The sequence below is a fragment of the Microcaecilia unicolor genome, chromosome 5 (assembly GCF_901765095.1).
Source record: "Microcaecilia unicolor chromosome 5, aMicUni1.1, whole genome shotgun sequence".
Lineage (NCBI taxonomy): Eukaryota > Metazoa > Chordata > Amphibia > Gymnophiona > Siphonopidae > Microcaecilia > Microcaecilia unicolor.
The window spans coordinates 37,197,704-37,212,508 of NC_044035.1; the positions used below are offsets into that span (position 1 = coordinate 37,197,704).

Below are 14,805 nucleotides of genomic sequence, written 5' to 3' on the forward strand. Positions count from 1 at the left end.
TTTTACTGAAGAATAAGCATAACCATTTCAATCTCTATGTCGAATATGGTCTCTCCATAGTCGATGATCTAAAGAATGATACAACCCAATTTCATACTCAGGAACGTTCATGTATTACTATAATTTATTCTTCCAATTTCTTACTCAGGAACTTTCATGTATTACCATAATTTATTCTTCCTTAACATATATATGCACACGATATATATCTATACCATGATCTGTTCACGTATGTTATGTTACATGTATGTTACCATGTATGTATGCAACTTAACACATTACCATTTGTAATTCTGTTACCCGGAAATGGCAACCGCCATTACGGCAAATGTAAGCCACATTGAGCCTGCAAATTGGTGGGAAAATATGGGATACAAATGCTACAAATAAATAACAAAACTCTTGGTTATTTTTCCATCATTACAGAGACTGTCATCACAACAAGACTGACATCGTTACCACCAAGTACGTGCAATTTCCTGTCATCGCAGTTATTCTTAGATGTCAATGTTTTCCATTTTGGTTAAGAAATAGGATCCGAGCACAGTTTCAGAATATTAAGCATGTGCAATGTGAATTCACTATGATTCCTCCTTAGTCTGGAAAAAAATTATTTTATTACAAAAAAAAAATTAGGAAGTGTGATATTCTAGATAATATTGGTCCAACCTTCCATACATTTCTTTTTGCAAGTTGCCAGTTTTGCCTCCCCCCCCCCCCCCCCCCTCTCCTTTAATCAATACTCTGAAGATCCCCCACCCCCACAAAGTGCTTACATTGGCCTCAAACTTTGGTGTAGGAAACTCTAGTGCTTCCAAAGATTTTAGGCAAGGATACAGCCCTAAAACTGTAAACCGCAGCTCACTTTTTGCCATCAGATACACCTCTGTGTTCGATTGAACCAGGCAATTTAGGTATATTACCATTTTCTCCCTTCCAAATGTTCCTTTATTCAAAAGCACTTCAGCAGAAGCATAGAATATTGCCCTATTTTCATTCCCAAATCTCCTTCTTAAGATTGTTTCTGTGTGGGCAGGTTTGAGAACTTCAAAATCCCCCACATGAAGAAGCCACTGATTGGTAACCAGCAAATAAAGAACAGAACTAAGACCTCTCCTAGGCAATACAGCCGTTGTTTCTTCTTCTCCTTCTGTGGTGTAATGTTATAAATGTGGCAGTGTGATTAACAGCTCTATCCTAGGGCCATTGAGAAGGGGGGCGGGAGGGCAAAATTCCCCGGGCCCAGCCTCCAAGCTTCTTCCTGCTTCCTGGTCTGTCCCGTGCTGGGCCCCGGGTTATTGCGTTAATACAACCATCCGGGTCCTGGCACATAGGAGCAGGAGAAGACAGACTGAGGAAGGTAAGGGGGCAGGGGTAGTGGCCCAAATGTGGAAGGGTGGCAGGGCATGCTAGCAGCCCAGGCGGGAGGGGGTCGGTCTTGCCCTGGGCCCGGCTGTGTCTCTTGGCGGCCCTGCTCTATCCCAGAACTTTCTCACCAAATCTCTTTCTAAAGAAGATTCTGCTGACAGTATGGGCTCTGCTTACTAACCAGACCAGGCTTGCTTTATCCGTAGGGACAAATTATATTGAAAACAAGTTCCAACTTAGTGCATTGCGCAGATCACATTTAAAGGTTTATAGCAAAATAAAGTATAAATCCTCCTGAAATCTATAGACCGGTTCTCGATAAAGAGCATACGCATACCTACAGAAATACATGTTGGAAGCACTAGAGTTTTTGCAGGTTGTGACAATTGTTAATTGTTTCAACACAAGAATGATCCAAAGATGTGCCTCAGCTTTTCAGAGCTTCTGTCTTTCCGTCAAATACTGGCTTCTCATAGCCAAAGGGTCTTCTAGGGCTTCTCATAGCCAAAGGGTCTTCTTGGGTCTTGGAAGCTCAGGTACAGTGCTAGCTCTGGATAATTTACATGTTGATCTAATGACATATTAGAACTTGCGGAGACTTCTATTTTCTGGAGAACCAAAAGAGCTACCAGACCTCTGCATATTGGACGTATGAAGTTCTTCCAGGGAAACTGTGTTTGCTTTAGAGGCAGGTGGCACCATAGACTAATCATTTATTGAGGCATGAGCTTATGAGGACCAGAGTATACTTGATCAGATGCCTCAATACATTGTTTGGTCTATAAGGTTTACTACCTCTGTCAATTTTATAACACCAAACTAAGATGGCTTCCCCTTTTGATATGTTTGTCTTAGTGATCCTGAAAACACCGTACAACTGACTGATAATTTAAGATGTTTTCTGGTAGAGCAGTACTGAATAACATATTTTACTATTCAGCCGAATATTATTATTATTATTATTATTAACATTTGTATAGCGCTACCAGACGCACGCAGCGCTGAACACCTGACACAGAGAGACAGTCCCTGCTCGATAGAGCTTACAATCTGAAAATACAGACAGACAAGACAATTAAGGGCGAGGGAAGTACTGGGTGAGAAGGAACAAGGGGAGGGCACTTGAGTAGTGGCTAGGAGCCAAAACATTCCATCTGGAATCTCCAATAGTAGCAACATTCCGTGTAGAATCTCCAATAGTAGCAACATTCCATGTTCCACTGCACTAACCACTAGGCTACTCCTCCACTAGCAACATTCCATGTAGAAGCCTGCCCTTGCAGATGAGCAACGCGGCCGCGTAGGCTTCTGTTTCTGTGAGTCTGACGTCCTGCACGTACGTGCAGGACGTCAGACTCACAGAAACAGAAGCCTGCGCGGCCGCGTTGCTCATCTGCAAGGGCAGGCTTCTACATGGAATGTTATTATTATTAACATTTGTATAGCGCTACCAGACGCACGCAGCGCTGAACACCTGACACAGAGAGACAGTCCCTGCTCGATAGAGCTTACAATCTAAAAACACAGACAGACAAGGATAATGAAAAATATTATTTGGTCGAATATGAATATTGAATACAAATAATAGGTTTTGAGCTTTAACATAAGAAATAATAGAAAAAGCAATGTGAAATCAGAGATCACATGTTTATTTCAATAGGAATTAGCACAGTAGAGCCCCAGATTATTCATATTCGAATTTAAATCACTATTCGGCCGAATACAAATAATGTTTTGGGGGTTGAATCGAATCAAATTCGGTACAGCCCTAGTTTCTGGGCATCCGCTAGACTGCTGTTTTATTGTCAATCAGAATGAGAAATATAATTTGTGTTGTTTTGTATCTGAAATGATATAAACCACTAAACAAAATTTTCATACGTGGTTCGTGTCATTTCAGATGCTTCCCAATTTCCCTTCCCATCCATCTGCTCAGCCTTAAATAAATCTGGCATCTCCTAGGCTCTCCCACTACCTTCCCAACTTACCCAATCTTTGCAAAAGAAGGTGGCTGCTTTTGAACCTTCCCAAAATGCTTCATTCCAAGCTTTGACAACAAGCCAGTAATAAAATAGCTAAACTGCCTCGTCAATGTTTAGGGATAAGCATCTTAATGTAACCAGCATAGCATTATCAGATCAATGCAAGACACTGTGTAGGAAGCAGGTAAGGGACAATCCTGCTTCACGTTCACTGTGAAGGATTTTGGGAGACCCAGAGGAGGGATTGGGGTGGTGGTCAGTTGACATCTGGAGCCACCTTCTTTAACAAAGATTAGGTGGGGCAGATTTTATTTTAAAGGGCAGATGAGTGGGAGGGGGCTCCTGGACCCACACCATGTTTTTTTAAAACAGTGGGCGGGAGGGAGATTGGAAAGGAGCCTTGGAATTTCATTTCTTTTTGTATTTTTAAAAATTTTAACAAAAGTTCAACTTGAAAAAAAAAACCCCCATCATGAAATGAAAGCTCTTTCACTGCACAACCCCTGACATCAACGTAGTGTTGATAATAAGACGCGCTCCCCATCCACCACTGCAACACCGTACATTTTCAGCTTTGTATGACTGCTTCCTTTTGTTCGCTGTGGTCCGGTCTGGTGTTTTCTGGGATCACTCATGCCTTATTTTGTGGGGGTGGGGATTTTGTTTTCCAATAGAAGGAGGAAACAGCAGTGGGGCCAAGGTATCATCACATAGCGGAGGGAGTGGAATGGAAAAGAAGGTTGTAACTCATGGGAGCAGCTACATCACCACAAGTAAGTATTAAACTGTACAGACCAAAAGTACTGTAGGAGGTTAATGGATTCAAAACCTGTACCCTGGTTTATAAAATTATTCATGGCGAGGCCCCGTCGTACATGTCAGACCTCATAGACCTACCAGCAAGGAACACAAAAAGATCATCACGCACTTTCTTGAACCTCCATTACCCCAGTTGCAAAGGACTTAAATATAAATCAACTAGTAAAAAAGGCCCGTTTCGTAAACTAATGAAACGGGCTCTAGCAAGGCTATAGAGAGAGTGAGAGTGTGTATTTGTATGTGTGTCTGTGTGTGTGTGACACAGAGAAAGTGTGTGTGAAAGAGAGTGTGCACAGGTAGGGTGAAAATGAAGAGTCAGCAGTGAAATTTTACATAGGACAGCTGAACCATTTGAGGCGTGTTTGTGTGTCTGTGTGAGAGAGTGTGTATATGTGTGTGGGTGCATGTGTGTGTGAGATAGAGACAGTGTAAGTGTGTGTGTGTGCGTCTGTGTGAAAGAGAGTGTGAAAGGGTAGGGTCAAAATGAAGACAGCATTATAATTGTACAGAGCACAGCACAAACATTTGAGGCAGTTCTTGCCTTATCTCCCCTGCCGCCCCCTCCATACCCAACGATTCGTTCCTTGTCTTCCATCCCCTCTGTGTCCCGTGTGTGTGAGAGAGAGAGGTGCTAGCAGTCCCTGTGATAGTGGCAGGTCAGTCGCTCATTATAGCCAATTAAGAGTGAGAGTGTGTGTATATGTGCTGGTTTTTTTCCTTCCCTCCTATGCCCTCCGTGTCCGTTGTTTGTGTGGAGAGCAGAGATCTATATGGTCCTTTTAGCGTTGCTGTTGACGTCGCGTAGCAACTGTGTGCTGGTTTTCATTGTTCCGCGATGTGTCTTATGTCATGTTCCGTCGCTTAGTAACGGGTTCGCGATGCGATTGGTTGAGTGTCATTGGTCCGCCCTCATGACGTTTGATGCGGGGGGCGGGGCCAACACTCATGGGCGAATTCCTGGTTTCACCACCACACATTTAGAACGTTGGGACTTGTGGAGGCTTCAGAATGTTGGAGGTGCGTTTTATATAGAGAGATATATGCATCTAGCTTCTCCTACATCAGTACGCAACTGTGGACTGCTCTACCACCTGCCATAAAAACTATGCACGTTTTGACAGACTTTCATAAATGACTAAAGACTAACTTGTTCAAAGAGACTTACCTAAAGGATCCTTCATAAATGACCAAACATCAAAACTTTACTATTACAAGTTAACATTGAACTCTATTTGTTTACTTTATTCACATTATTACTGTTGAATGTTTTACATTTACCCTTGATCTTTAATGCCTGAATTGAACTGTGTATACCACTTCTTATAACTTATTTTATATTTTCTGTACTCTAAATGCAATAATATTCTGTATTTCTCATTCCGAAATGGCGATCGCCATTACGGCATAATGTAAGCCACATTGAGCCTGCAAATAGGTGGGAAAATGTGGGATACAAATGCTGCAAAATAAATAAGTAAATAAATAATGGATTATGATCTTTAAACCTGTAAGGGTAAAGAGTGCCAGGTTCTCCCTATAAAGATTGCAATCGTAGATACTACAGGCAGCAAACTTGAGTGTGTTGAAATGATTCTCCTAACCAGGAGGAGAATTTAGTGCCCTGTGCTGAAAAAGAAGAAGAAAACGACCCCTTCTCCCAGAAGGTAGATTGAAGAATTTTGCCTGCATTTCTATCTCCAACTGCCCGGTCTTCCGTTCTCCCAAAGATCCCTTCTGTGCTATCCTTCTACCTACACCCTCATAGCTCTTGCCATGGCCAGCAGCTCACAACATCAGACACTGATTTGGTGCAATTTCATTAATAGCTGATTAAAAGAAAACAAATCATTCATTCTAGTTCCAATGTTCTCAGCCAGTCTGGATTTCAGGATATCCACAATGAATATGCATGAAACTGATTTGCATGCCCTACCTTCATTATGTGCGGATCTTCTCATGCATATTCATTGTGGATATCCTGAAATCCAAACTAGCTGGCTGTGTCCTGAGGACTGAATTGAGAACCACAAATCAGTCTGCTCTAGTCTAGTCTAGCTTACTTCTGCTCTTGTCTGCTGGCTCTATTACAAAAACTAGTAATAGTCATATGTCCTGCCTAAGGGTTATCAAATGTCGGTATGCAAGCTTTTGCCTTTTCCTATAAGAAAACCATTGCCATGGGTTCACTAAAAGGGTAATATTGAGCAAGCCAGCCAGTGGTAAAATTGTCCAGATAAGTCTAAGTAGATTTTCAGGACTTACCTGCAGATGTCTGCTGCTCAATTTATCTGGTTTACATTATCCAGATAACTACTACTATTACTACTATTTGACATTTCTAAAGCGCTACTAGGGTTACGCAGCGCTGTACAATATAACGTAGAAGGACAGTCCCTGCTCTGAGAGCTTACAATCTAATGGACAAATGTACAGACAATCAAGTAGTGGCAGTCAAATTGGGGCAGTCTAAGGTTAGGTGCCGAAGGCAACATTGAAGAGGTGGGCTTTGAGCAAGGATTTAAAGATGGGTAGGGAGGGGGCTCGGCGTAAGGGCTCAGGAAGTTTATTCCAAGCATAGGGTGAGGCGAGGCAGAATGGGCGGAGCCTGGAGTTGGCGGTGGTGGAGAAGGGTACTGAGAGGAGGGATTTGTCCTGTGAGCGGAGGTTTCGGGCGGGAACGTAAGGGGAGATGAGGGTGGAGAGGTAATGAGGGGCTGCAGATTGAGTGCATTTGTAGGTAAGAAGGAGAAGCTTGAACTGTATGCGGTATCTGATCGGAAGCCAGTGAAGTGACTTGAGGAGAGGGGTGATATGAGTATATCGGTTCAGGCAGAATATAAGACGTGCAGCAGAGTTCTGAATGGATTGAAGGGGGGATAGACGGCTAAGTGGGAGGCCAGTGAGGATATTTGGATAACTGTATTTGGATAACTTTAGGCTGAGCTTTGACATTCCAAGGGGAAGACTCAGGTTCAACATCAGGAAATCCTTCAGATCCCAGCACCCAAAGGTTGACAGCTGTTACCCGAAAAGATATTCCCTTTCAGCCTGTATCTTCCATGTAATAGAAATGATTTTGCCCCTTCTCTTCTTTCCCCAACCAATAGGCTATTTTTATTGGGAAATATGACAACCTTGAAAAAGTACAGTCCTAACCCTTAAGGAATGATTAATAATAATGGGAAGTAGTTATTGAATTTCCATGTTCAGCAATATATCATCCTATTTTGCACATCTATCATGGAAATGCAGCCTCCGAAGGGTCATTGTTCAGTGTGAAATCCCCCCCAAATGAAAAAGAACAAAGACTTTGACAGAATAAGCACAAGATAAACTTAAGAGAGGACAGGGAAGAACCAGACTTCAGTTCACAAAGGCACAGACTCTTTTATAATTTTTTATTTATAACCATTTAAATTTTTTACAAGCGACAAAACAACTTGCCGGAAATACAGAGAAAGTAATATATAGGAATTATTTCAGTCAGGTAATTCTATTCTCTTCCTTAGACCACTAAATAGGGAGAGTGAAACAAGACAAGGAGATCAATTAAACAGTAAACAGAAAAAAAAATGTGGTATTAACCTGATTATCCCCAGATATTACTCGTCTAATTCATTATTCCACATTGATCATCTGGTTGGCTTCTTCAAGGCCAATACGGTGTATAGTCAAATCATTTCATTAAAAACATACTTATTGTCCAATATTAAAGGCACAGACTCTTTGTATTAAACCTAAATCCATTATTTTTCCACTCAACTGATGCTCTAGTCAATCTTTCCTGAGGACAAACTTACCTTGACACCAGTGGTCTTTAAATTCTGGTTATCATTTTGTACTGCAATGTCAGGGGCCATGGAATATATATATTTATTTTTTTGAGAAGCTAAACCAAACAATTTTCAGCCCTGCCCCCCCCCCCCCCCCCCCAAAGCTCTCTAGTTGCTAATGCTACGTTGGGCAAAATACTGCTGCCAAGGTGGAAAGAAGCGTTTTCCCACCAGCTGAGATAATTTTTTTTTGGGGGGGGGGGGGGGAAGAGCACTTGGTGCCCACCCAATTCTTGCCTAGGCCAGCTCATTTTCAAAGCACGTAACTTTGTAAGTCTATGTGCTTTGAAAATGAACACCTTAATATACTAACTTATATTTAAAAATCCCCCTTCCACAAAGACCTGTTTTACACATCTGACTGACACAAAAGAGAGGGTAAAACAGCATACAAAATAATGCAGAAACAAAAAAGCAACACTGGGCCTTCAGGATTGAGATGATCAAATTTGAGCCTGCAAAGAGGTGGGAAAATGTGGGATACAAATGCAATAAATAAATAAATAAGACGGATAGACCCGAAATGGGCCGTGTTTTGGTGCACTGGCGCCTGCCTCAGGGGTCAGCTAATCCTGATCAAAAAATTGTAGGTGGTACTGTCACAGTGATTACACGACTCCTGTTTGCTCATAGTTTGTACTGTTATGCTATTTGGAGAGAAGGAATTGTGTACTCTTCAGTGCTTAGCCTTTTGATGTTTTAACTGTTCAAGCACCGTTTAAACATTTGGTGTGTTAACTATCAAAGCACTGGTCAAAACCTCTGGAAGGTGCTACACTGTGACAGTCATAGGAGCCAACTTTTCAAAATTATTGAGGGTGCTAAGCCCAATGGAAATAATCCCTACCTGGACACATACAAGGAATTTTTCCAATATTGGGGGTGCTCAAGCACCCACAGCACCCACAGAGTCGGCTCCAATGGTGACAGTACCACCTACAATTTTTTGATCAGGATTAGCTGACCCCTGAGGCAGGCGCCAGTGCACCGAAACACGGTCCGTGTCGGGTCTATCCGTCAATTAATAAACAAGAGACTTTGACCATCTCAATCCTGAAGGCCCAGTGTTGCTTTTTCTTCCTTCCTTCTTTCTTCCTTACACATCTGACTGCCTCACCAATCAGGAGGCAAGAACAGCGAATCAGACAAAACTGCTATTTGGAACCACAGTGCAACCAAACCACGAGCACTGGCAACCAGGAATCACTGAAGCCATGTCTTGGGACTCGTTTCTAGCTTTGCTTTCTGATTCTTTTTCTGATTTATAGGTAGCAATTCAAGATTACAAGTAGGGTCCTCGGGCTCAAAGCGGGCTCCATCTCCCAGCTCTACGCTCTCTGTTTCACCTAGCTCAACATTTGACAGGAAAACCTATACCTCCATTTCCCACCATGCAGCCTATGAAGGTAGGTGGAGCTATTGTTGTGATAACTAGATAGTTAAGCATGCTCCGGTGAATAAGTTGTTCTTGCATATGGCGGGAAGGATAATTTGATAACAAGGCGCCAATATAGAATGTCCAAAAGGCACCTACTTTATGTTCATTTTATGAAGGCACTTAGATGTCTTTTTATAAAATAGGTACCCATTAGTGCACAAGAAACCAAAGTTACTAGAACGGTGCGACATTCACCAGCAGTATGGGCTATCTGTCCCGCAAGATGACTGAGATACTAGGAATATTGATTTCTGATTACAGAGACAATAATGAATAAACATCAGATTTAGCACTGTAAAAATTATTTCTCTGTACTATGTATTGACATGAACGGTACACCATTTATCACTTCTCTGATGCTACTAGTCATATGCAGCTTTTTACATGTGTTATAGACTCTTGTCTATCTCTTCTCTGTGGAGCTTACAATGTAGTCAGGTCACAAAGACAAGTGGAGGTGTAGTCTAATGGTTAGTGCAGTGGATTGAGATCCTGGGGAACTGGTTCAATTCCCACTGCAGCTCCTTGTGACCATGGGCAAGTCACTTAACCCTCCATTGTCCCAGATGCAAACAATCTTACATACGTGCAGGATGCCAGACTCACAGAAACAGAAGCCTGCGCAGCCGCGTTGCTGATCTGCAAGGGCAGGCTTCTACATTGAATGTTGCTAGTGGAATAGCAACATTAACATTCCATGTAGAATCTCAAATAGTAGCAACAGAATCTCAATAGTAGCAACATTCCATCTAGAATCTACATATAGTTTCAACATTCCATGTAGAATCTCAACTAGGGAAAGGGAGATGGGACTTGATATACTGCCTTTCTGTGGTTTTTGCAACTACATTCAAAGCGGTTTACATAGTATATTCAGGTACTTATTTTGTACCAGGGGCAATGGAGGATTAAGTGACTGGCCCACAGTCACAAGGAGCTGCAGTGGGAATCGAACTCGGTTCCCCAGGATCAAAGTCCACTGCACTAACCACTAGGCTACTCCTCCACTAAGGAGATGCTTGAACTGTATACGGTATCTGATCGGAAGCCAGTGAAGTGACTTGAGGAGAGGGGTGATTTGAGTATATCGGTCAAGGCGGAAGATAAGATGTGCGGCAGAGTTCTGGATGGACTGAAGGGGGGATAGGTGGCTAAGTGGGAGGCCGGTGAGGAGTAGGTTGCAGTAGTCAAGGCGAGAGGTAATGAGAGAGTGGATGAGAGTTCGGGTGGTGTGCTCAGAGAGGAAGGGGCGAATTTTGCTAATGTTGTAGAGGAAGAAGCGGCAGGTCTTGGCTATCTGCTGGATATGCGCAGAGAAGGAGAGGGAGGAGTCGAAGATGACACCGAGGTTGCGGTCTCTGGAAAATGTCTCTGGATAATGTCTCTGGAAAAAGCAGAGTTGCTTTCTTCCGATTCCTCATGCATGTGCAGCATCTGCTATAGAAAGGGACGTCATAGAAATCACACGCTAGTGAAAAGCTGAGATTGTTCTCTGTTCTTCTTTAGGAAGCTCCAGTGGAAATTCTTCTCCAGAATACCCAAGAAAAGAATTTGGTATGTTTATGTACTGTTTCTCAGTAATTGAATGTTTATGTTGATCTCATTTATCACAAAAGTCAAATTATTAATCACTGGGGAAAAACTGAGCTTATGGAGGATTCACCTGTATTACTGGACTGCTAGATTAATTGATAGGTGATACAAATTTGATAGTTCCCATATTATGAACAGATGACTCTGGGCAAGTCACTTAACCCTCCATTGCCCCATGTAAGCCGCATTGAGCCTGCCGTGAGTGGGAAAGTGCGGGGTACAAATGTAACAAAAATAAAATAGATACTATTGGAGATTCTACATGGAATGTTGCTATTCCACTAGCAACATTCCATGTAAAAGGCTGCGCAGGCTTCTGTGAGTCTGACGTCCTGCACATACGTCAGACTCACAGAAGGAGAAGCCTGCGCGGCCACATTGGTGGAATAGCAACATTCCATGTAGAATCTCAAATAGTAGCAACAGTGGAGGAGTGGCCTAGTGGTTAGGGTGGTGGACTTTGGTCCTGAGGAACTGAGTTCGATTCCCACTTTGATTCCCCCATGTAAGCCGCATTGAGCCTGCCATGAGTGGGAAAGCGCTGGGTACAAATGTAACAAAAATAAAATACAATGTCACAGTCGGCTTCCTTATGCAGTAAGTAGAACCTAGGAGGGAAATGAAGTTGGCTTAATGCTGAAGAAGAGGGAAAGATAAGGAGAGTAGAGAGACACCAGGACACTGGAAAGAGATGGGCAACGAGGGAGAGCAGGGAGAAACATAAGGAGAATGACACTGATAAAACTGGAGATGACTGGATTGACATTGCGAGAGGAGTCCAAGAGGAAAAACGAGAGAGAAGAAGGGAATGGGAGAGAGACCAGTGGAATTAAACTACAGAAAGGGAGAGATACTAAAGGAGGAAGAGCTGGGAGCAGTGAGAGAATGACATGCAAGGAGGGAGTCTGGAAGAGCCAGAAGGCAAATTAGGGAAATAGGAGTTTGCCCCTGTGTGTAATACCAAAATAATATGATTTCATTTTTTTTTTTGTTACATTTGTACCCCGCGCTTTCCCACTCATGGCAGGCTCAATGCGGCTTGCATGGGGCAATGGAGGGTTAAGTGACTTGCCCAGAGTCACAAGGAGCTGCCTGTGCTTGGAATCGAACTCAGTTCCTTAGTTCCCCAGGGCCAAAGTCCACCACCCTAACCACTAGGCCACTCCTCGTGCTATTTGAGATTCTACATGGAATGTTGCTATTCCACTAGCAACATTCCATGTAGAGGTCAGCCCTTGCAGATCACCAATGTGGCCGCGCAGGCTTCTGCTTCTGTGAGTCTGACGTCCTGCACGTACGTGCAGGACGTCAGACTCACAGAAACAGAAGCCTGCGCAGCCTTCTACATGGAATGTTGCTAGTGGAATAGCAACATTCCATGTAGAATCTCCAATAGTAGCAACATTCCATGTAGAATCTCCAATAGTATCTATTTTATTTTTGTTACATTTGTACCCTGCGCTTTCCCACTGATGGCAGGCTCAATGCGGCTTACAAGGGGCAAAGGAGGGTTAAGTGACTTGCCTAGAGTATCATACATACTCACATTGCATTGTATTCATTTTCTCATGAAAAGGAAAGAACAACAAGCTCCTGTAATTTAAATTCTCTCAGAATTGAAATGAAATGAAAGGAATTTTCATGCATGATGCGTTTTGCTTCTGGCAGAACCTAACACTCCTTTTTTTCTCAATTTCTTCTCAGCATCTTCCTCCACCAGGGGGCGGACTCAGAGCAGAGGTGAGTTGTGGCCCAGGGTAACGCTAGTTCCCTCTTTTCACACCCCATAGAGATATTAGGCTCAGGGTTCCATATGGTTCATTTAGGTGCAATGTGTATAATGCCATTCTTGGCTATACCAAGGCCAGCTGTGGGAAAGCTCTCCCAGTAACTTCAGCGCTATTAAATAGTTCGGTCGCAAGATTCCACAGAAACAGACACCGGGCCCTGTCTGTGCATTCTTTGGGAACAACACTACAGACAGCATCATACAGTCATTATTTTAAACTCTCAACTCTAAGGAGCTAAAGAGCAAAGAGAGGCCAACCAGGAAATCAAACAAAGCACATGGTACATGCCATTAAATCCTTGCCATGCTCACAGCAGTATTTATCAAGACATAACATATCCTGTGCGAATCCACTGACAGGCAGCTTACGTTCTTGAAAACCTTTCAACCGGGCAAGATTGTTTACTGATGGAATTGGTGTAATTAGCTACTTCATTAGAAAACCTTTAAAATAGCCAGTTAATTACATTATATGAGCCTCTAAGGCAGGGTTTCTCAACCCAGTCCTCAGGACACACCCAGCCAGGCTGGTTTTCAGGACAGCCACAGTGAATACACGTACACTGCCTCTCCTGTAGGCAAATCTATCTCATGAACATTCATTGTATAACACTCACAGTATAAGTCTGATACTGTGAGTGTTATATAATTATATCAGTCTGATACTGTGAGTGTTATATAATTAAAAGAGTATTCAGTTATCATTGATATCTCGTTGAGTAATAGATGAACATTCATTGGGGATATCCTGGATACCCGACTGGCTGGGTGTGTCCTGAGGATTGAGTTGAGAGCTTGACGGAGATCTAGGGGTGCGAATATTGAAAACCTTGCAGGTATTAAAAGTAGGCAGATGCATGCTGGTTGGAATTCGCTTTTGCATCCAAGAACCTCCCAGCAGACACCGATCCCTCACACGGATTGTATAAATAGGCAGAGGAGCAGGATCAAGCAGGCTTCTTACCCTTTATAGAGGAATATTTCTATGGGGTTGTTATGTATTTTCACCTGCCTTTGCATTTTAGAGAGAACAATAGGGTCATAGAATAAGCAGGATTAGTGCCACAGGCAGCCCGATCAAGGCCAGAGTTTGGAATGTGAGATGCCTGGGCTTTGATCCCAACTGAAACATGCCCCAACCTCACGCTGAACAGGTCCCGTCCGGACTTCAGTGGGGTCTAATTACAGTTTTCCCTGTAATTTCCCAGCAAAAAAAAAAAAAAATTAGACAGAGGCCAATATTATAGATCAGAACTCCATTTGCAGTTATGTCTTTTCAGCAGCGCCAGTGAAAATTAACGTAGAATTTGAAACAGATATTTATCCATTTAAAGGTAGGCCTGCTGTTTACCCATCACCCCTTGGACAGCTAAATTTTGCAGCTGAACATACACCCCTTCATTCTATAAACTGACTCCTAAATATAAGTGCCAATTACGCACAGGATGACGCCAATAATTGGCAGTTATGCAGATACGTCCTAGACGCTATTCTATGAACAGTGCACCTAATTCACGGGCAGCCCCGTTTTAGACAAGTCGTAGAAGCAGGAATTGAGACGTGCAGGTCAGAAGAAACGCTCATTTATGTCCGACATTCAAAGCAATTTAAACAGTCCAGAAAGGCTCCTGACCGTTTAAATTGCTTGTCCGTGGCTTAACCACAAATTATCAGTGGCACTTAACCAGTTATTTATTTATTAGCAGAACTTTCTATACCGTTAGTGCCGCTGAATATTCATGGTTGGCGCCTGAGCCGAAACTGGCTAACTTGTGGGTGTTCTAGGGACGGAGTTGGCTGAGACTGAGACCCTTGCCAGCACTGCTTTTAACTCCTAGACCTAAACCTAGCCCTTCAACTGTCCCCTATCCCTGATATGTCCTGTCTGTCTGTCATAATTAGATTGTAAGCTCTATTGAGCAGGGACTGTCTCTCCATGTTCAAGTGCGAAGCGCTGCGTACGTCCGGTAGCGCTATAGAAAT

The 14,805-nt window shown here is 42.9% G+C and overlaps 1 protein-coding gene across 3 annotated transcripts in view; it reads left to right on the plus strand.

Annotated features, from left to right (window-relative positions):
- COL17A1 (collagen type XVII alpha 1 chain) overlaps window positions 1–14,805 on the plus strand; it is a 169,466-nt gene that overhangs the window by 18,197 nt on the left and 136,464 nt on the right. For 2 of the 3 annotated variants that reach the window (XR_003942098.1, XM_030202785.1), the window contains exons 3-7: window positions 427–465; window positions 4,025–4,123; window positions 9,271–9,408; window positions 10,947–10,994; window positions 12,738–12,773. Coding sequence is in view for 2 of the 3 variants with exons in the window: in XM_030202785.1 (XP_030058645.1) it covers window positions 427–465; window positions 4,025–4,123; window positions 9,271–9,408; window positions 10,947–10,994; window positions 12,738–12,773 (360 nt within the window). In the remaining variant the exon portion in view is untranslated. The remainder of the gene's footprint in view (window positions 1–426; window positions 466–4,024; window positions 4,124–9,270; window positions 9,409–10,946; window positions 10,995–12,737; window positions 12,774–14,805) is intronic. The other variant, XM_030202786.1, reaches the window with a different exon arrangement.